General features: G+C 31.6%; 2 protein-coding genes across 3 annotated transcripts; both read left to right on the top strand.

The window, feature by feature from the left end:
* Positions 1-7,347: 7,347 nt before the first annotated feature.
* Positions 7,348-9,610, top strand: LOC131661343 (alcohol dehydrogenase 1-like). The gene is made up of 9 exons (XM_058930856.1): positions 7,348-7,497; positions 7,598-7,734; positions 7,829-7,875; positions 7,981-8,306; positions 8,397-8,479; positions 8,596-8,671; positions 8,765-8,922; positions 9,020-9,181; positions 9,288-9,610. The coding sequence occupies exons 1-9, from the start codon at positions 7,461-7,463 to the stop codon at positions 9,402-9,404; spliced, it is 1,143 nt and encodes a 380-aa protein (XP_058786839.1). The 5' UTR covers positions 7,348-7,460; the 3' UTR covers positions 9,405-9,610.
* A 6,904-nt stretch (positions 9,611-16,514) lies between these two features.
* On the top strand, positions 16,515-19,744 carry LOC131661339 (alcohol dehydrogenase 1-like). 2 transcript variants are annotated; one of them, XM_058930850.1, is made up of 10 exons: positions 16,515-16,651; positions 16,771-16,907; positions 17,004-17,050; positions 17,198-17,523; positions 17,617-17,699; positions 17,816-17,891; positions 17,997-18,058; positions 18,990-19,085; positions 19,175-19,336; positions 19,452-19,744. In XM_058930850.1, the coding sequence occupies exons 1-10, from the start codon at positions 16,612-16,614 to the stop codon at positions 19,566-19,568; spliced, it is 1,146 nt and encodes a 381-aa protein (XP_058786833.1). In that variant the 5' UTR covers positions 16,515-16,611; the 3' UTR covers positions 19,569-19,744. The 2 variants fall into 2 exon arrangements, with proteins under 2 accessions (XP_058786833.1, XP_058786832.1); XM_058930849.1 differs by having other exon boundaries at positions 17,816-18,058.
* The last annotated feature ends 1,798 nt before the right edge of the window (positions 19,745-21,542 follow it).

Genomic DNA, 21,542 nt, shown 5'->3' with positions numbered 1-21,542 from the left:
CTTCCCACAATAATCCACATCATTTCTTCCAATTTTTTCCTTTTGATCATTAGTTTTAATTGTGGGTTGCGGCAGTTTCTTCCTTGATCATTGAATTTCTCTGCATTCAACTTCTCAACCTCTCATGATCTTGTAGTTACACATTCTTTACTCTATCTGCCTATCCACGTTCCAAACCGCTTCCATCCAAATCATTATGATTTATTGTTTTCCCTTTTCCACTTCCAATCTTCCCTATATTCATGCAATTGAAGTAACAGTTTCAGAATCGTTTCAAAAGGAGAATCTGCAATATCAAAAAGGAGAAATAGGGTACCAACCAAAATATCTGATACGGCGACGAATCTGGGGTTTCCGACGTTACAGCGGATCTGACGTTTTCATCGGTTTTACAGAGGGGTGCGATTTTCCGGTGGTAGATCAATTATGCTACGTTTTCGGTGGCGAGTTTGGTGGTCTCGGGTTCGATATGGTTGATGTGTGACTTTTTCAATTTTCTGCAAACCTCATTACGATTCTTTCTGCAATTTCGATGTTTTTCAATTTGTTGCAAGGATGGTATGACAATTCAATCTCTTCGTTTGTTTGTTTTTGTTTTTTTATTTCGATTTTTCTTAACTTTTCCTTTGTAATTTGTCAACTTTTTTTATTTCAAATGGAAGATATGGAAGCATCAACTGCAGAAAAAGTGTGCTGCTGAAATTTTATTTCATCCGGTATAAGACAAGTTGTTGTGGAGCGGGCATTGCTGTTGATACAGAGGCAGTAACAAGTATCGTTAATAATGCTTACATTTCATGTTGCTCATTTTTTTACACTACTGCTAATAGTTTTTAGATAGTTTCTTAATCCATCCCCTTCTACTCCATATTGTAAATCTTGATCCTTTTGTTACGATTATGGTGTAGTGATTGAATAAATTTTGTTGAGCTATATATAGGATGACATAGAAAAGTTGGTATCCAAGCTGGAAGATGAAGTTCGGGCTCTCGACGAAGGGACTGTGTTCTTATCGAATTGGGTATATATGTTTTTCTTCGTATTTATTTCGTTTTACTTAATCGAGTAACCATTTTTATTAACAGGTGCAATGTTTTATATTAAGAGTCATTTTTATGTTCTGAGATGTTAGGTTGTTTAGTTTATGTTTGATGCAGTTTTATCGGCTAGCGACTTCAATGTAGTGGAATTTTAACAGACTGCTATTGTTTCGTGATATATGATTTGGTACAATCTGTTGTTGCAACTATAGAAGTGTTATAACACTTTGGCTATTATTGTGTATGTATATTGGCCTCACTGTTATTTGGGTAGCATTGAACAGTGAACACAATGAAACACGGGAGAATTCTGATCACAATGAAACACCTGCCATTGAAATGTCATTTAGATTTAGTTACATACCAAAAGAGTAATTATAATAACATTTTATCACCTGTGAAATGATTAATCATTATTAGCCAGGATACTATTTGATTTTATGTTAATTGTGCTTTATTTTAATTCTTTAAACCACTCCTTTATACATGGAATGTCTTTGTTCTAATTATTGTTCCTATTTTTCTTTTCCAGGATAACAAGACATTCAAAACTTCATGTACAAACATCCACACAGATGTTGATTTTGAGTTACAAATTTCGAAATTGTTACAAGGATTAATAAACAATCATTATAAATTTGTTTTTACTTTCTATTTATCCTTTGATGACCCAATTTTGATCTAAATTGATTATTATATATATTGAGATTTCACTATAAAAGAAACTATGATTCTCAAATCGCATTTGTGTCAATCGTGTAGGTTTTAGCGTTGCTGCGTGGCGTCCCGTTTCGAGCATGGCGTCCCGTTTCGAAAGTGGTTTGTTGGAAGCTTAGCAGTGCATGTATGGTTCAACAGGTCTGATTGCACATGTTTCTTTTAAACTCTATTGTGTTCAAAAAAACGAAGTACTTCATATTGATAGCGACGATGCTGATAGCGGTATGGGTCCACACCTTGATGATTGTCTCAAAATCAATGTTAAGCCTCCAAAGTTGATGACAATGATGATGAAGAAAATTCCTGCAACAGTCCTCCTTCCATAGATCCATAGATATACATGATGATGAAATGAAGAAAAAAAATCTCATTTGTTGTGCACCTTCTGTTGTAAGCTTCTTTGGAATTCTACTTCCTTCATTTGGGTTCCAGTTATTTGACTTGAAACACACTGCACAAGTTATTTTCTATAGTGAACTTTCAAATGCAAGAAATGTTATCTCACCCGAGGATATCTATAAAAATGTCTGTTTTATGATTTTGAGATTGTGGCTACATGCATTTAATGCAATTGATGATAATTTGATAAATGAAAATAAAAATAAATTTTAACACTATTATAATTGATAACATTATAATGAAAATAAATAGGATTAATGAATGTATATTTATGATATAAATAGGTGATATAAATAATAAAAATAAATAGTATTGAATGTATACTTATGACATTTACCTAAATATATTATACAAATATAACATTTTATGTCTTATAATAAAAATTATAAGTATATATAATGAAATGCTATTTTGGAGAAATCTATATATGAAATATTTTAAATTTGAATGATTTTATATATTAGAAATCTTGGATAAATAACTATTTTTGATAGTTAGTATAACTATTTTTAGTTTATTGTTATTTTATTTGTGATTTGTGATATGAATAGAAACAAATACGTAACAAAAAATTATTAATTAATAATTAAATATAAATTTTTAAAATTTATATAAATATTTAATAAGCTATAATAAATCATGATTATATTTTAATGTCAATTACATTTTATTTGTAATATGAATAGAAATAAATATACATAATTAATAAAGATTAATTTTATAAATTATTTTATTATTTAAATATTACTTGACTACTAATGATATGAATTCTCTAAATATATTGGTGATAAATTTAAATAAATCCATGTTATAATTTATGGACTTTATTTTAGCACATATTATTTTATTTTATTTTAACTTGAAACATAATCATCTAACTTCTCTAAATATATTTAGAGTTGAGTATGCTGACTAATCTGCGGGCTCTGTTTAATTGTTACGCATAAATCCGCAAATTAAACAGGTTTAGTGCTCTTTATCCGCAACTATTAACAAAACTCTTTATTCGCAACTATTAACAAATTGTGAGTAGTATTTATAAAAAGAGGAGAAAATTGGATAAAACATTACACAAAATATTTATTCAACTTCTCTAACTATAATGGATTAATTACAATACAATAAAAACTAATTATAATAATTATATTTAATATTAGAAATTATTTTATTATTTTAATTTAACTTGAATAAGTTTATTGGACAATCAACATTGTGTTGTCTGCTCTTTATGCAGATCACATTTTGTTCTACTATTGGTAAAACATTAATAATTTAAGTCAAATAATTGATCTTTCCAATTTTTATTGCATACTAATAAAACAACATATGAACTTTATTTTCTTAATTACTTTTTATTTTCAATATTCATTTTTTTAATATTAGTATTTTTTATAACTTTTTCAATTTTAACCCAAATTTAATCTTTTACTGATACCTTTTACTGATAATTTTTTTGAATATTAACTGGAATAAATTTGAAATATTAACGGAACACGAAGTTATTGATCAAAATAATTAATATTAACGGGAACACAGACTTACTGATTAAAATAATGAATATTAACGGGAACATGAAGTTACTGATCAAAATATTAAATATTAAGGAAGTTACTGATCAAAATAATGAATATTAGCGGGAACATGAAGTTACTGATCAAAATATTGACTATTAACGGGAACATGAAGTTACTGAATAAAATATTCAATATTAACGAGAACGTGAGTTACTGATCAAAATATTAAATATTAACGGGAACACGAAGTTACTGATCGAAATATTGAATATTAAGGGGAAAATAATGTTTAGTAATCAATATATCCAAAACTTTGGTCCAACCTATTGAAAAGAAATTTCTATATTTTACATATTTATTTTTATGATATTTACTTCTACAATAATATCTATATTGAACAAAATAACACTTCCCCTATCATCTTTTATTTTCCTCAATCACAATACGCGAAAACGACGGGTACCCGTGCGAACGCACGGGTAAGACACTAGTTACACTTAAAAAAATGAGTATAGGAAAAGAAGATATTGATATCAAAGCACCACACCAAAAAATTACAACCAGTGACGTGAAATCTACATCATCCGCTTGGGTGATCTATCTGAAGGGACTTCTTCCTATGTTGAAAAATGCCTTGTAGGAAAATGTATTAATAATACTACATGTATAAATAAAAACAAAAATTTACTAATAATATATACAATTACTTATGTAGTTTTCATTTTTATAACGAAATAATTTGATTATAAAAACATTTTATGTAGAATCTCATTCGAATCTCGGTCACCATATTTTTTCTTATCACAAATATTTATTTGAATATGTGTTAGCAATCATGCCAATAACAAAATTAAAAATATATGTTGTTAAAAATATAGTATATAATTATTTGTTTTTAGAAATTTAATAACGTGTATTTGTTACATAATTACATTTCATTTTAGAATATCTTGTAATAATAAGATTTTAATAAGAAAATATAATATTTTTTTGATAAATTTTTAAAATTAAACAAAAAAAATTTACATGGTGCCTTCTAAGGTGAAGTTTATAGCAAGTTCCTTACTATGAACCTTCATTTAGAATGGTTGGATTAACAAGTTTTATTGGATCTTACAATAAACTTTTCATATTGTATTTTTTAGAATAAAAAAAATCTCTCTCACCTACATCCTTTCCCGCCTTCCTGCAACCTAAGTGATGGAAGAATTTGCTGCAAGTCGCAATCTTAGAAAGTATATCATATATTTAACATGAGTGAATTTTGGAAAATGGATTTCCTGCAGTCAAATAGTGATTGCATGTTGATCTCAACATCCAATTTAGTGTATTCGTTTTTATTTGTTTATAACAAGTTAAATCTACATCATTTTATTATAATCATAAGGATAGTTTATTGACTGCATGTCTGTATCTTTCACTGATTGTAGATGATACACATCCTGAATTTTGGCCTTTTGATATTAATTAAGATCAAATTCTTAATTCCTATTATGCCTTTATTTGCATTGACAGTGTTGCTATCTTCAAATTTGTAGAAATAGCGCCTGCTCAAAGTTTGTAGAAAACGCGATTTTTCAATTGTTTTTGTTCTGTCACACCCTCACATTCGTTCAAACATTGCATAATTGTCATCTCTTCCTTTTTCAATTCACACCTATTTCATCGAAAAAATACTTCTTTCGACACTTATAAAATCTGAAAAACAAAATGTTGCCCACACAATTTCCTTCATCTGATTCAATCTTCTCGTGATCCATGGAGACCACGTGTATGTTATCTCCTCTAGCTCCTTGTGGATTCAAAATCATTGAAGCCTTAGTGAGAGATTCAAACTTTGCTTGATTATGTTCATAGGCAAACATGTATAGATGTCACAATAGTGGAACTTATGAAAAGTGCAAATCTGTAGGAAACAAGATAAGACATATATATAATTTAGACAACGAAAGGTGAATATGTATGGTGCCGCGAAAAACCTTATTCTCAAAGACTACACATTTGAGAGTAAACAATTATTTAGTGTGTGTGATGTATCATAAAACTTTATAAAACAATTTCATTCAACGATTGATAGTCGTGGTCCACCATCGACCACTTAATTGGTACTCCAGTGGCCAATTTACATAAGATAACTTTTTAGTTATTTGAGATAAACAATCAATACGAGTGAATATAGACTAACACTTAGTGGTTTATAGAAATTGGATTTCTATAAATACTTATTACTTAATCACGTTATTTCCTATACAACTAGTTATATAATATGAACATACGATTGGGACACCGTAAGCAATGACACCTATATTACCTGTTGTTTTAGTGTTGCACATATTTTAAAGTGAAGTAAAGAATTATTAAAAATAGAAATATGTAATACCTCTGGTATAAAAAAATAATTATTTTTTAGGTTCATTGAAGAATCAACATATTTGTACTATACGTAGTCCATTTACATTAATTTTTCAATGAATCTAAAAAGTAAACTTTTTCTTATAAGGACTAGAGGCCGAGGGAGTATTTAGTATAATATTAATATGGGCATGTTTTATATTTATTTTAAAAAGGTGATTTCTTTTTGTAATTTAAAAAATAACTTTTATAAAGAAATTTCAATAATAGTAAGAGTTACTTTATATAATTTTAATAAAAATTATTTTTAATAAATTTTTAGACTAATTATAACATCAAATAACATAAATATTTATTATTAAAAATTAAAGCATATCCAACATTATTAATTTTTTAAAATGAATATATCGCAAATATATAATTTTAACGAAAAGTTATTCAAAACATGTTTTAACTTAAATTATTTTTCAAAATATTGATATTAAAATAAAAATAATAAAAATCTAAAATTGATGAAAAAAATGTTAACCAAAAATTTATTTTTTTTAATTTTTTAAAATTAAAATATTTAATATATAAATATTATTTAAAGTTTAAAAAGTGTCAATAATAGTAAAATTTCTTTTAAATAATTTTAATTTAAAATATTTTTTAATAAATTTAGAGATTAATTTTAGCATCAAATAACATAAATATTTATTATTAAAAATCAAGGCATTGTCAAAATTATATAACATTTTAAATAAATATAGCTCAAATTTTTTTTAATGAAAAGTTATTAAATATCTTTAAACTAAAAAAAATTAAAAAAAAATTATAATAAAAAGAATATATATTTAAAATAATATCTTTTGAAAAACTACTTTACCCTATTTTTTATTTGGTTTTTAAAAATTATTTATAATTTTTTAAACATTAAAAGATTTAACACTATAAATATTTAAAAACTTACTCAAACTAGCAACGCTACATATGCTTGTTTTTGTATTAAAAAATCATTTCTTTTCCTCTAAACAAAACAATTTCCCTAAACAAAACAATCCCTTATAGAAATAAGATACAATCAGATTAGAGATGTAGGTAGTCAAAAACTGAAAAAGAAAAAAAAAGGAAAATACTCTTTTCAACTCTTACTCATTCTAATTCAACCTATAGTAATAGAAAGAAATCATGTGTTATCTTACTCATTCTAAAGTGAGAAAACCAGCAACTCTGTGTGACAGCGTGTCCAAAACCAAAGGCGCACTACGGACACAAAAAACAACAAACGGTTTTGTACTTACTACTATTACATTTGTAACATCATTGGTTGGTTTTTTCAACACTATAAATAAACAAACACCATTAACAACAAGGACTCACAACTTGTTCCTTTGCTTTACAATACAAACTTATTCAACAATTTTCACTTTGTTTATTGCAATCTGTGTTAATCATGTCGAGTACTGCTGGTCAAGTCATCAAATGCAAAGGTATGATTGATCATTTTTTTAAAACTAATTTTATTTTATTTTAATTTTTTTTGTACATCTAAGATCAATAATCAATTTACATTGTGTATTATAATTGTAGCTGCTGTTGCATGGGAGGCTGGGAAGCCGCTGGTGATTGAAGAAGTAGAGGTGGCGCCACCACAGGCCGGTGAAGTTCGTCTCAAGATTCTCTTCACCTCCCTTTGCCACACTGATGTTTACTTCTGGGAAGCTAAGGTAAATTATAATGAAAATAGGGTGTTTTGTTTCTTCCTGTTGTCATGAATCTTAATATAGCTTAACATGGTTTTCTTTTTTTCCACTGTTTCAGGGTCAAACTCCATTGTTTCCTCGTATTTTTGGTCATGAAGCTGGAGGGTATGCTTCTCTTTTGATTAAATCTTTTGATTAGCCAATGTATCTGTAATTTAGTATGTAATGTGAATGAATGTAATTGATAATTGTTGGGATGATGTTGATCAGGATTGTGGAGAGCGTAGGTGAGGGTGTGACCCATCTTAAACCAGGAGATCAAGCCCTGCCAGTATTCACAGGGGAATGTGGGGATTGTCCACATTGCAAGTCAGAGGAAAGCAACATGTGTGATCTTCTTAGGATCAACACTGACAGAGGTGTCATGCTCAATGACAACAAATCTAGATTCTCTATAAACGGACAGCCAATTAATCATTTCGTCGGTACCTCTACATTCAGTGAGTACACTGTGGTTCATGCTGGTTGTGTTGCAAAGATCAACCCTGATGCACCACTTGACAAAGTCTGCATTCTCAGTTGTGGAATCTGCACAGGTATATACAAGATCTCTAACTTTAGATATTTATATATAACTAGGCTGAATCTATGTTTTCCTAATTCAATTTGCATTGATGGTTGTGTAGGTCTTGGAGCTACTGTGAATGTTGCAAAACCAAAACCAGGCTCTTCTGTTGCTATCTTTGGACTTGGTGCTGTTGGCCTTGCTGTATGTTATTACTCTTATAATACCTTGACTGTATTTGTGTGTGAGTGTTGCAGTTATGATTGGAAATGAAATGAGACAATATTAACTTCTGCTCTTCTCTTTAAACCATTATATAGGCTGCTGAAGGGGCAAGAATTTCTGGTGCATCAAGAATCATTGGAGTTGATTTAGTCTCCAGCCGATTTGAATTAGGTACATTGCTTTCTTTGTTCCATCTAGTGATTTAAGATTGTGGTCAACATAAATTCAATGACTTAATAACTTTGGTAATAATCTTGTTCCCAGCTAAGAAGTTTGGAGTGAATGAGTTCGTGAACCCGAAAGATCACGATAAACCTGTACAACAGGTTATTGCTGAATTGACTAATGGAGGCGTAGATCGCGCTGTTGAATGTACTGGTAGCTACCAAGCTATGATCTCAGCATTTGAATGTGTACATGATGTAAGTAAAACATATATATATTTTTTTAATTTGTTGCTAAAAAGTTTATATTAATACTACTTAGTTATGCTGAACCTTGACTTGTTATTATTCTAAGGGTTGGGGTACTGCGGTACTAGTTGGAGTTCCAAACAAAGATGATGCATTCAAAACTCATCCTATGAATTTCTTGAATGAGAGGACTCTTAAGGGAACTTTCTATGGCAACTACAAACCTCGCACTGATCTTCCTAATGTTGTTGAGAAGTACATGAAAGGGGTAAGTTTTTATAGATTGATAATTGTGCAGTGTTTTTAGGAGAAATTATCATTGCATAATAATATGTTATTTGTGTTGCTAATATGATGTTCATGTGATATTGTAGGAGCTGGAACTTGAGAAATTCATTACTCACACTGTACCATTCTCAGAGATTAACAAAGCTTTTGATTACATGCTGAAAGGGGAGTCTATTAGGTGTATCATAAGAATGGAGGAATAAAATTCTAAAACATTGTTGAAACAGTCTCTACCAGGGGACTGAATTTTCTATTTGGATGTTGAAAATAATAAATAATGGAATTGTTGTATATTCCATTTCGGTTTAATGAATTTGTGACACTTTTGAGGTTTTGTTATCTTCATTTTTTGTAATATTTTATCTTCTTCCATTATATCTTCTTTGGGCTCTTTGCCCCTTTAGTCAAATTTGTTTATTTTATTATCTATATTAGAGTCTAAAAAAATCTATAAAGATATAAAACAATTTAATTTTTTATGGATTAAAAATATAGAGAATTATTTCTCCCATCATAAGGATTATTCACGCACCCTTATAAAAAATAAAAAATGTTCATGAAATTCAGAAATGTAATTCTGAAGGAACTTTGGTTCACACTCAATTCATTTATAAATGAGTCAGACTCTCATTTTTGACAAAAATAAATACAGAAATGTATCTCCGTATAATTTACGAAAATGCATTTTTAGACAGGATTTTAATCAAATAAGTGCTAGACCCTTTCCCTTCATCATTTCCAGCAAAACACACTTGATATTAAGTTTCATTTTCCCCTTTCAAGTTTTTATCAATCTAAGTTTCTTTTCTACTCCATTCAACCCAAGTTTCATCTGAACATCCAATCAATCGAAGTGTTCAATATCAACTACGCATTTGATAAGTTTTTTAATTCAATTTTTTTCACATTTAATTATTTATACATGCATTTAGAAATAGGAACCATGGCTGTGTAATATACATCAATATATAGGTAGTTGTAGTCATTGTTAGTGTAACTAAGCAATGCGGTTTGTGAATTTTTGGTACCATGTGTTTCTGTCATTTTTCGTTTTTCTGAGTTGCAGGTAAATACATAAGTTCACTTCAATATTTGTTCAGAATTTGATTTTCAAAGAACATGGAAGTGCATTTTCTTATTTTTTCCGCATGCTTTGTTTGGTCTGATTTTCAATGTCGCTCATCTAAGTTTGATTTTTCTACTTTGTATTGCTTTTCTGAATTAATTATAGGTAACATAGTTGATAACCAAGATCGATTGAAACTTGTCAGAGTGTCACAACATGCATCGGTTTGCAGGGAAAGAGCCTGACCCTCGCGACATCCACTCGATGCCCATTCATATTATGCAGATGCCTAAGACGTCATATTTTCATTTGATTCAGCGTTCGTTGAGAGATGACACTCTAAGACGTCATATTTTCATCTTTCACATGGTGAAATGTCCATCACAATGGATGAAGTGTCAAACCTACTACATATTCTAATCAAGAGAAGACTATTAGGCCATTTCAGGATGACCAGACCTGGTGCACATGATATGATGGTGAATTATTTCAAATTTGAGCTAGAGGATACCCTGAAGAAGCTAGAAGACACTAGAGGGTGTTATGCTAGATTTGGATTCTTGGAGAGGCAATATACACACCACCTAGATGTGGCAGTGCAGGCCGAGGATGATGACGAACAAGTTATGTATCATAGAGCATGTGCATTGAGGTCATACCTCTTGTACTTGGTTAGTACACCCATATTTGTGAACAATAGTGCCTATTACGTGGATGTGGTTTACCTCATACACTTCACTAGCTTGGAGTGGATTCATGAGTATAATTGAGAGGTCGCTTGTTTGGCATGCATGTAATCCAAGTTAGCAGAATGTTGTCTTTGGAATACCAAATATAAGACAACTAGCTTCACGCGGTTGACGGTAATATATTTGCATCATTCACTATTTATGTACCGTTATCATAACACTTGTGCTACATCATTACTAATAATTCATCTATACCATTTTTAGGCATGGATCCTCCATCACTTCCCATGCATATCTGACTAGTCATATGTTGATCACTACAATAAGCATATGCCACATGCTTGTGCATTCGTCCCACTCAGATCCCTTCAGAGTGTATCTTAACCGCACAACAACAGACGATATACGCTTTTCGGTCGTATGAACTTCACTGTTAGACGCGTCCCATGGATGACATAGCGTTCTACTCTAGATGGTTGGCTTGTGGGTCAATTATGATGTATCCACATCTTCCTGAGTGAGTCATGCACCAGTTCGGGTATATGCAGGTTATTCCAAGAGACCCATATGTATCTGCTCCTCCTACTATGGTCTATAGAGATGCAGATGCCATGCATGATGATTTCCTTAATCATTTGGTACCAATTGAAGCATGAGATGTTGTAGCTCCTAGCGAATGGAATTGTGCATTCAACTACGTCCAGTGATATTTTAGAGTGTCACATCCTTTCATGACATAAGATACTGAGGGAGAGTCACTTAGGCCTACTCATTAGGAGATATTAGAGAAGGAACATGTTAGGGCAGATCATGTCCTTGACGTGTTGTTTGCATGTCGTTATACTATGGATCTTTCGTGAACGGGTATAGACAAATGATACTTTTAGGAAGGCACTTATGGGAGGGATATTGTAGATGTCACTCTATCTGAGCCACATACGACATTACAGTACATGAGACATCGAATCAATAGGGGGTCTGATATACGCGGTAGTATAATATTTGTATTAGGGATTATGGATAGTATTATCGCTTGTAATTTATTATTTTGACTGTATCATGTACTAAATATTGATTCATTTATATGTGGCACTTTCATCTTATTAGATCAATGTATGATTTAATTTATAAAAAAATATATTATGATAGTATAGTTATAATACATGCTCTATTACATCAATGCATTTCTAGAAAATGTCAAATAATATAGTATAGTTATATTAGATGGTCTATTACCACTAAAGGGTGACTACGGAAGTGCATATCCGTAGTTGTTACGGAGATGCATCTCTAGATTAAACTATGGCAAAATTAGGATGTCTCTTAGTTACGAATGGATATGCGTATGAGGTTATTTTGGAGATGTATCTCCAGACTAAAATATTACAAAAATGAGGGTGCTGCTCAATTACACATTGATTTGGAATAAATGAGGCATTTTCGGATTTCCATAAAGTGCTTTTCCACCAGTTAGATTGGGAGAAGTAATCCCCAAAATATATTACCTAAGTCCATGCCTAGACGGATTGTGGGCTATCTGTCTCTAAACGGACTATTTATATATATGATTTTTAATAAAAACTAAAAACTAAAAACACAATATTTATTAAATAAAGTATATTATTTAAAATAATACATTTTTATGTGCTATATTATTTTTAAAAAATAATCTAACATATTTTTAAATAAAATACAAGTTTAAAATTGTTCAAAATAACATATAAATATCCAACATAACACAAATTATAAAGATATTAGAAAATTTTAAAATGAAATGTTAAATAGTTATATATTAATTTAATTATATTAATGTATAATATTGAAACTAGAAATATTGAATATAATATAAGAGATAAAATTTAGTGAGGTAATTTCCAAAATATATTACCCAAGTCTAAGAGGAACCAAAAATACTGACTCCTTTATTGACTTAGACTAAGAGTAGGGTTGTTAAGCCATGCAAAGAAGCGCAAGAGACTCCTGCATGTATACCAAGATACCATTTTCAAGTTAGGAATATACTTCTATTTCACATTCTTTACAATAGTAGAGGAACCAAAAATATGATATCATTCCAGAATTTCCAAATCGACCAAAATACAACATGCTATATCATAACCAAACCATCTTGAAGGTGGGAGAAACACAAGAAAGGGAGGTTTGAAGTGAGTTTCAATGTATAAAATAAAATTCTTCCCAAGTCAAGAACAAAGAACATAAAAATCAAAATAAATGACACAATTATTTTTATCTTGGTTCAATGCTAACGAAGTTAACCCAATCCACCTGCCAAGGTGATTTTGCCTTCTCAACAAGGATGTAATCCACTATAGCCGAACTCATTACAAAACCACAACAAATACCAACTATCAATATTACAAACCACAAAGAATACCCGTCAATGTCTTTTTTGAGAAATTCTGACTATACCCTAGTCTCTCGAGGAACTATCAACTTACAAGTTGAAATACAAAAGTTGTGTTTACAGAGTTTGATCTTTACGAGCAGAACAGGTGGCCAGCAACTGTAAGGCTTGAACTTCTGGACGGTTGAGAGAAAAAAGGTGGTTGTACCTGCAAGGCACTCCGATGTCAAAGTAAGTGTTTGGACAACAAGGTATAATAGAAAAGTGAGAGAATTTGGGTTGAAAAGTGATTACCTTGCCCTCTAGGGCTAGAGGGCTATTTATGGGGCAGCTTTGTAACGGTCGATCCCACCTTTTTGGGGGTTTATGCGTGATTAGCGGCCAGGAAACACGGAAAGCTAGCCGTTGCCGAGCACACGACTTCAGCATGCTCGGTCCTAGCTTGCTGTTTCCCGGGACGTGTCGGGGAAAGGCTATCGCGTGTTTGGGCCAGAACGCGTTGGGCCAAAGAGTGGATTGGGCCAATTCGAATCATTGGACCAGTCCGGAACAATTTGTATAAGTTTTTAAATTTTCACATGGCAACCTATGGCTTGAGACAAGCACCAAGAGCGTGGCATGACATGATGCACTTAAATCATTCACCATCTCACATGGTTTTCAAATGAGTCAAAATGATCTTTCATTGTTCATTTATGCTTCCGGGTCAACTCTAGCTTATTTTCTTGTGTATGTTGATGATTTTCTACTTACAAGTAATGATGTTAAATTCCTTACAAGCTTCATTAAGTCTCTCTCAAATCGATTCTCAATCAAGAACATGGGAACACCGTACTATTTCTTGGGAGTTGAATTCATCCCCACGGCTAAGGGCCTATTCCTATCTCAACACAAATTTATTTGAGACATTCTTGAAAAGTTTGAAATGGAAGGAGCCAAATTGTCCCCGACACCTCTATCTCAAACAACCACTCTAAGCTTGCATGACAAAACCCCGACAACAAATTCCACACACTATAGTAAAGTTCTTGGATCACTTCAATACTTAAATTTAACAAGACCAAATCTTTCATTTTCCATCAACAAACTCTCACAGTTTAGGCACAAGCCAACTACATTACATCTTCAACATCTTAAGAGAATGCTTCGTTACTTATGGTATTACTCAAAATAGTTAAAATTTGATATTACTCCGAATGGTGTAAATATTACTCAGAATAGTGTACTCATTACTCACAATTAATAATTACTCATAATTAATAGATGTGTACAAATAATGCATATATTATTCATGGATTATGATATTATTACTCGTTTCTAACTAAAATGTTACTCGAAACAATTTAAATATTACTCGTACGAGACTTATGCACCGTGCATAGGGATATACCTTTTGCACATCAATCTGACCCTCCATTGTATCATAATACCACAAGCTCTCCACGGATGGGTACCTTAAATCCTTTAAATCACTCAACACTTCAAAGTTACTTGAAAAATAAGGGTCACATGCATTGCCAAACACAATCTAAACCATTGTAACCTAATCTCGTAAACTCAGTAAATTTACCTCCTTGATGCAAAATACACTCAAACCTCTCACCCATGACCTACTCAATCTAAATAATGTAAGAAGAATTAGTGAGATGAAGATGCAAAAACTATAGTATTCATATTTTAACAAGTTCACATTTTCATACCTTTTGAAGACTAGAGATGGATAATTGTGCGTCTTCGCTCGTCTTCTCTTCGTTCGTGTCCGTCTTATGGGAATTTAAGGTTTCACACTCTTTGTTTGTGTTCGTCTTCTTTTTTGTTCCCTCACACTTTTTGTGGTTCAGTGTTTGTAAAAAAATGAAGGATATTAGCTAGGGTTCATTCATTTGTCTCTTTTATTTTTATTTATTTATAAATAAATAAATAAATAAATAATATGTCAAATTACATTATACAAACTAGATTGTCACATATGCACAATTTAACTTTTTTTCTAAATTTTTTAACAGAAAAGATAAAGTTAACCAACATAATTGTTTTTGAAGGACTAAATAATAATGTTTATTAGTTAAAAAAAAATAAAATCTTAAAATAAAGTAAGAGACCAAAAAATACATTAAACCAAATTAAAATTATTTTATTTATAATTATATCATCTAATTCATACCACACACAATATTATTAAGAATGATTTAATAAAAAGTGTTATGTTTTTTTGGACAACTTTGTTCATATTTAAATAAATATTTTATTTGTAACTTATAATAAATTCTGTTTTTGTATAAGTTAATTTTAAAATAAATGTTAAAATTAAATTAAATTATTTTTCATATGAATAATAATAATTTTTATAAACTATTTGACACAATCTATCAAAATAAATTAAAAGTAACTTATAAATAATATCAAAAACCATTTTAAACTCCCATAAATAATTTCATTAAATTTATACAACTACGTAGATTTAAATAAGACAACACAAACATATATATATATATATATATATATATATATATATATATATATATATATATATATATATATATATATATATATATATATATATATATATATATATATATATATATTTATATTTGAATATCTGCGTGAAACTTCAAGAGTTTTAAGAGTCGGTTTGAAAATTGATTTTTGAAGGGTCTTGGAGGGAATTTTTTTGAAGAATTGCTTCTATATTTTTTAATTATATTTTAAAAAAATTTAAAACACTATACATTAACCTATAAAATCATTTTTTTTTTAAATCAAAGACATTTTAAAATATGAACTTAACCCTCCAATATCTTTTTCTTCAAAAACTCCAAAAACCAACTTCCCAACCAAACGCTAAAGCAAAGCGCATATATTTAGAAACGAATAAAGTAGTACAATAGTTGAGAGATGAGATTAAAAGTTGAAAAATGCTAGTATTGTTTACTATAAGTTTTAACCAAAGCGAAGTTTCACCCACTCCTTCTATTGTTTCATTGGCACATGTTTCTTAATATACAGCAATGCTGTTAAAAGTTTACCTTGAAGCTTATCAAAAAAAGAAAAGGTTTATCTTGAAAAGATAAGAATATAAGAAGAGGAGATTCCAAAACCAGATAGAGTTGTGTCCGGTTAGTCAAAGCCAAAATGTGCCGCCATAAAATAAAACAAACAGCAACAGGTGTATCTCTCCGTGTTCCCATTTCTCACCCTTCTCTCTGCTATAAATAGACCTCACTCATGAAGTAGCACTCACAGGTATACAAAAAAAACTCACTCATACGTTACCATCATCATCTGTTAACATGTCGTCGAAAACTGTTGGTCAAGTCATCAAGTGCAGAGGTCTACAATGTCTTTCTTTTCTTTTTTTTTTTTTCAAATTATGTTTTGCTCATTTTCATTTTGTTTCTTACAATATTTTAATCATCGGTTTATTTATTGACTGTGTTTTTTACTTGTAGCTGCGATTGCATGGGAGGCTGGGAAGCCGCTGGTGATTGAAGAAGTAGAGGTGGCGCCACCACAAGCCGGTGAAGTTCGTCTCAGGATACTCTACACCTCCCTTTGCCATTCAGATGTTTACTTTTGGGAAGCTAAGGTAGATTATAATGAAAATAAATAGTATGTTTTGTTTCTTCCTGTTGTTATGAATGGCAATAGCTTGACATGGTTTTTTGTCTTCTTTCTGTTTCAGGGTCAAACTCCATTGTTTCCTCGTATACTAGGTCATGAAGCTGCCGGGTATGTTTTTCCTCTCAACATTCAAAGTTGGATCACATGTTATAAATCTGTTTTATTTATTTTGACAAAGGCTGTTTTTTAATTATATATTTGGATTATGTAATGGGAATGCATGTTATGGATAATTGTTGGGATGATGATGATCAGGATTGTGGAGAGCGTAGGTGAGGGTGTGACTCATTTGAAACCAGGAGATCAAGCCCTGCCAGTATTCACAGGAGAGTGTGGGGATTGTCCACATTGTCATTCAGAGGAGAGCAACCTGTGTGATCTTCTCAGAATCAACACTGAAAGAGGTGTCATGCTCAACGACAACAAGTCTAGATTCTCTATCAAGGGACAGCCCATACATCATTTCGTCGGTACTTCCACATTCAGCGAGTACACTGTGGTTCATGCTGGATGTGTAGCAAAGATCAACCCTGATGCACCCCTTGACAAAGTTTGCATTCTCAGTTGTGGATTCTGCACTGGTATATATATGGAAGATCCCTAACTTGAGATATTAATATATAACTAGCTAAGTCTGTGATTTCCTAATTCAATTTGCATTGATGGTTGTGTAGGTTTTGGTGCTACTGTGAATGTTGCAAAACCAAAACCAGGCTCTTCTGTTGCTATCTTTGGACTTGGAGCTGTTGGCCTTGCTGTATGTTATTGCTCTTATACTACCTTTGCATATGTGTGTGAGTGTTTCAATTATGTTTGGAAATGAAATGAGCCAATATTATTAACGTATGCTCTTCTCTTTAAACCATAATATAGGCTGCTGAAGGGGCAAGGATCTCTGGTGCATCAAAAATCATTGGAGTTGATTTGTTCCCCAGCCGATTTGAATTAGGTACATTCTTTTTATCTTCCATCAAATGCTTTAAGATTGTGGTCAACATAAATTCAATGCCTATTCTTTTATGGAAGACATTTCTTATGATTTTCTTGTTCGCAGCTAAGAAGTTTGGGGTAACCGATTTCATAAACCCGAAAGATCATGACAAGCCTGTTCAACAAGTTAGTTCATCAATAATAGTTTATTATATTTCTGTTCTATATCACTACAAGAAAATTCGCTTTTAGTGACCGATTTAGTGACCAAAAAATTTTGGTCACTGTAGTGACCGAATTAGCCACCGAAATATGATATTCATGAGCCAATTTTAATAGGTCACTAAATCGGTCACTAAAATACATTAGCCACCGATTTAGAGACCAAAATTTAGTGACCGAAATTTCAGTCACTGTAGTGACCGAATTAGCCACCAAAATTTGATATTCATGAGCAAATTTTAAGAGGTCACTAAATCGGTCACAAGAAATATTTTTTTATGCAATTTAATTTATATATATAAATTAGAGACCGAAATTTCGGTCACTAATATTTTTTGTTTTGTTTTTTTATTTTTAATCCTCTTTATTATATTATTATTTCCTTTCCATTTTTTTAAAGATTTTAATTCTCTTTCAATTTTTAATTTTTAATAAAATTTTCATATTTTTTATTGTTTTAACATATAATATATTTGTAAAAAACTATATGTATATATGTTTAAATATAAAATATAACAATAGATGTAAAGTGGTGTAGTGGTAAGTTCTTCTTAAAATATGTAGAGGTCACAAGTTCGATTCCTAGGTATCACAACTTTTGATTTTATTTTATGAAAAATATCACTAAAATCGGTCTCTAAATCGGTCACTGAATTCGGTCACAAATTCGGTCTCTAAGTTTCGGTCACTAAATTCGTCGCAAATGCTTAGCGACTAGCACTTTTTCAACCGAAAAATAATGGTCACTAAATCGGTCACTAAACGTTTTAGTGACCGATTTTTAAGCATTTTCGGTCTCTAATTCGGTCACTAAAAGCGAATTTTCTAGTAGTGTATGCCTTTTCTAACATTTTGAGTATGATTCTATATGGATTAAAATGATGTTGTTGTACAGGTAATAGCTGAAATGACGAATGGAGGTGTGGATCGTGCTGTTGAATGTTCCGGTAGCATTCAGGCTATGATCTCAGCATTCGAAAGTGTCCACGATGTATGCAAACAAAAATCATTTGCTCTTACTTGTTGCTAAAGAAATTATAAAGCTTACTAAGGCTAAAGCTGAACATTTGTTTTTATTAGGGTTGGGGTGTTGCGGTACTTGTTGGACTTTCAAAAAAAGATGATGCCTTCAAAACTCATCCTATGAACTTCTTGAATGAAAGGACTCTGAAGGGTACCATCTATGGAAACTACAAACCCCGCACTGATCTTCCTAATGTTGTTGAGAAGTACATGAAAGGAGTAAGCTTCTATATATTGAATTTTGCAGTGTTTTTAGGAGGATAAACTAATACTGAAGAATGATATGTTATTTGTGCTATTAATGTGATGTTATTGTGAATACTTATTACTGTAGGAGCTGGAACTGGAGAAATTCATTACACACAAAATACCATTTTCAGAGATTAACAAAGCTTTTGATTACATGCTGAAAGGAGAGTCCATCAGATGTATCATCAAAATGGATGAGTAAAACTCTAAAACTGTGATGTAATAGTCCCAACTAGGGGACTGAGGTCACTCTCTAGTTATGTGAAAATAAATGTAATAAATAATCCTTTTTGGATTATAGAGTTTGTGAAGTTTGTACGTAAGCAACTGTGTTGATGTGCTGGGATAGTCTAATGATGATAAATTAGACTTTGAGTTTGTTGTTGTTGTTTTTTATGTGGTAATTTAAGTCATTTTATTCAATGCTGAAGGAGAAAATGGGTAAACAGTCCAAACAAACAATAAGAAATAAGAAGAAACTTTACTACTCAGATGATATACAACATTAGACCAAAGCATCGTTCGCTAAAATCAACCAATATATAGTTCTTTTCTACTAAGAACTATAGAGTCACGAGTTTCTCATCGCACCAGAGAAAACGTAGGAGCGAGATTCAACGTCTCGTCAAACACCCTAATAAAAACTTTTAAGACTTCTCCCACAAGGACGCCTTTATCCTTCCAAATTTCACGTGAAGGATCCGGCGTGCCGTCCTCCCAAGTGAAACGGGAAGGTAAAAAAAACGACACCACAGTAGACAGATAAGATCAAGGGTGAGGGTGAAGGTGTGGCTCTTAGGCTTAAGGTTATACAACAACAAAACCAAAAAGAGTTGGGCCTTCGTGTTCATGTTACCACGATCCATCTTTGATGGAAAACCAGCAGGGTTAAGAGTGAAACCTCGATTTTGAAAGGAAATCTCCCTACCTATCTCATTAAAATCTCAATCTGCTTTCATCATTTTCTTGGCATAATCACACTTCCCACCCGGTGGAAGTGCCAAAGGGTTTCCTAAGAAAGCTGCTAATGGACTCTCGTGTGAATGAGATCACTATCCCACGCACATAGGTCTTGAAAGAATACCTAGAGCCCTCCAAAGGTACGACATTGGTGTAAAATTCCCGCACAATATCGTAGTTGATTATAATTTGGGGCAGTAGCAACCTTCCCCACCCACGGTTTTCCATCATTGCAACAAATTCCCTATAAGTACCATTCGGAGGCAAGTTGAAAATTCGCTCACACCAAATTTTCCGATCAAGCAGCTTTATAAACCGCTCTTGCTGTTCCGACCCAAGAACCTAATACTGAAGGCTCTCTGATTGATAACATACATTTTTCTAAAACTCTCTAAGAAAGATCATGTTGGAAGAAGATGTCATGGCAGCCTGGAAGTAGAAAGCTGATCTGGCAATTGGATCAGGCGTTATTATTTGCTACAAGAATCTTTAAATCAGCTCAGAATATTCGAAGAAATCAATCAAGCTGATATTTTTTCCAAGTTGGTTTCAATCAAGAAGATTTCCACAATGTCTTTGATTGGAGACATTATAGGAACGATTGGATTGAAGTCCTAATTTCTTAGAGAAAAAGTAGCATACTTTTGGCAGCCTCACTGATGCGATTTGAATCCTAGCCCAGAAAACGACATATCTATAAATAGAAGGGCTGTAACCTAATTTAAGTGTGGATTTGATATTGTTTATTTTTAGGGTTTAGGAATCCTTATTTTCTATGTGTTCCATATTTGATCTCTGAAGCTTTTAAGCAAGGAGAGTATTTGCATCCTCGTAAGCTTTTAAGCATTGAGGAGTAGTTTGATCCGGAAGAGTTCTTCTTGTTATTTTTATTTGACTTTTATTTTGTCACTGGGATTGTGACAGGAAGGGATTTGAGGAGGGCCTCATACCTAGGTGAGTCTTAGGTAGAAATCATATGAATGGTAGTGATTAAGTGAGAAGGGTAAATTGAGACTGTTTAACTTGGAATTGATACTATTGGATATTGAATTCATCCTGGCTTGGTAACCCCTAGAGTAGGAAGATTTGTTCCGAACTGGGTAAACATATTATTGTGTTATTTACTTATTATTGTTGTTATTATTCGTGTTCATAACTCAAATATAGTGTCTTGACATCTCATTCAACATCTTATATCTGATACCAGAATTTCAAT

Source organism: Vicia villosa, linkage group LG3 (assembly GCF_029867415.1).
Source record: "Vicia villosa cultivar HV-30 ecotype Madison, WI linkage group LG3, Vvil1.0, whole genome shotgun sequence".
Lineage (NCBI taxonomy): Eukaryota > Viridiplantae > Streptophyta > Magnoliopsida > Fabales > Fabaceae > Vicia > Vicia villosa.
Note: the sequence above shows the minus strand (reverse complement) of the source record. Positions and strands in the feature narration are given on the sequence as shown.

What these genes read in the sequence shown, in the direction of transcription:
- LOC131661343 (XM_058930856.1), top strand. Translation starts at nt 7,461, where the DNA reads ATGTCGAGTACTGCTGGTCAAGTCATCAAATGCAAAG. An exon ending in TTGGTGCTGTTGGCCTTGCT is followed by an intron (nt 8,480 to 8,595) that starts GTATGTTATTAC and finishes ACCATTATATAG; the next exon opens with GCTGCTGAAGGGGCAAGAAT. An exon ending in TTGAGAAGTACATGAAAGGG is followed by an intron (nt 9,182 to 9,287) that starts GTAAGTTTTTAT and finishes GTGATATTGTAG; the next exon opens with GAGCTGGAACTTGAGAAATT.
- LOC131661339 (XM_058930849.1), top strand. Translation starts at nt 16,612, where the DNA reads ATGTCGTCGAAAACTGTTGGTCAAGTCATCAAGTGCAGAG. An exon ending in ATGACAAGCCTGTTCAACAA is followed by an intron (nt 18,059 to 18,989) that starts GTTAGTTCATCA and finishes GTTGTTGTACAG; the next exon opens with GTAATAGCTGAAATGACGAA. An exon ending in CATTCGAAAGTGTCCACGAT is followed by an intron (nt 19,086 to 19,174) that starts GTATGCAAACAA and finishes TGTTTTTATTAG; the next exon opens with GGTTGGGGTGTTGCGGTACT.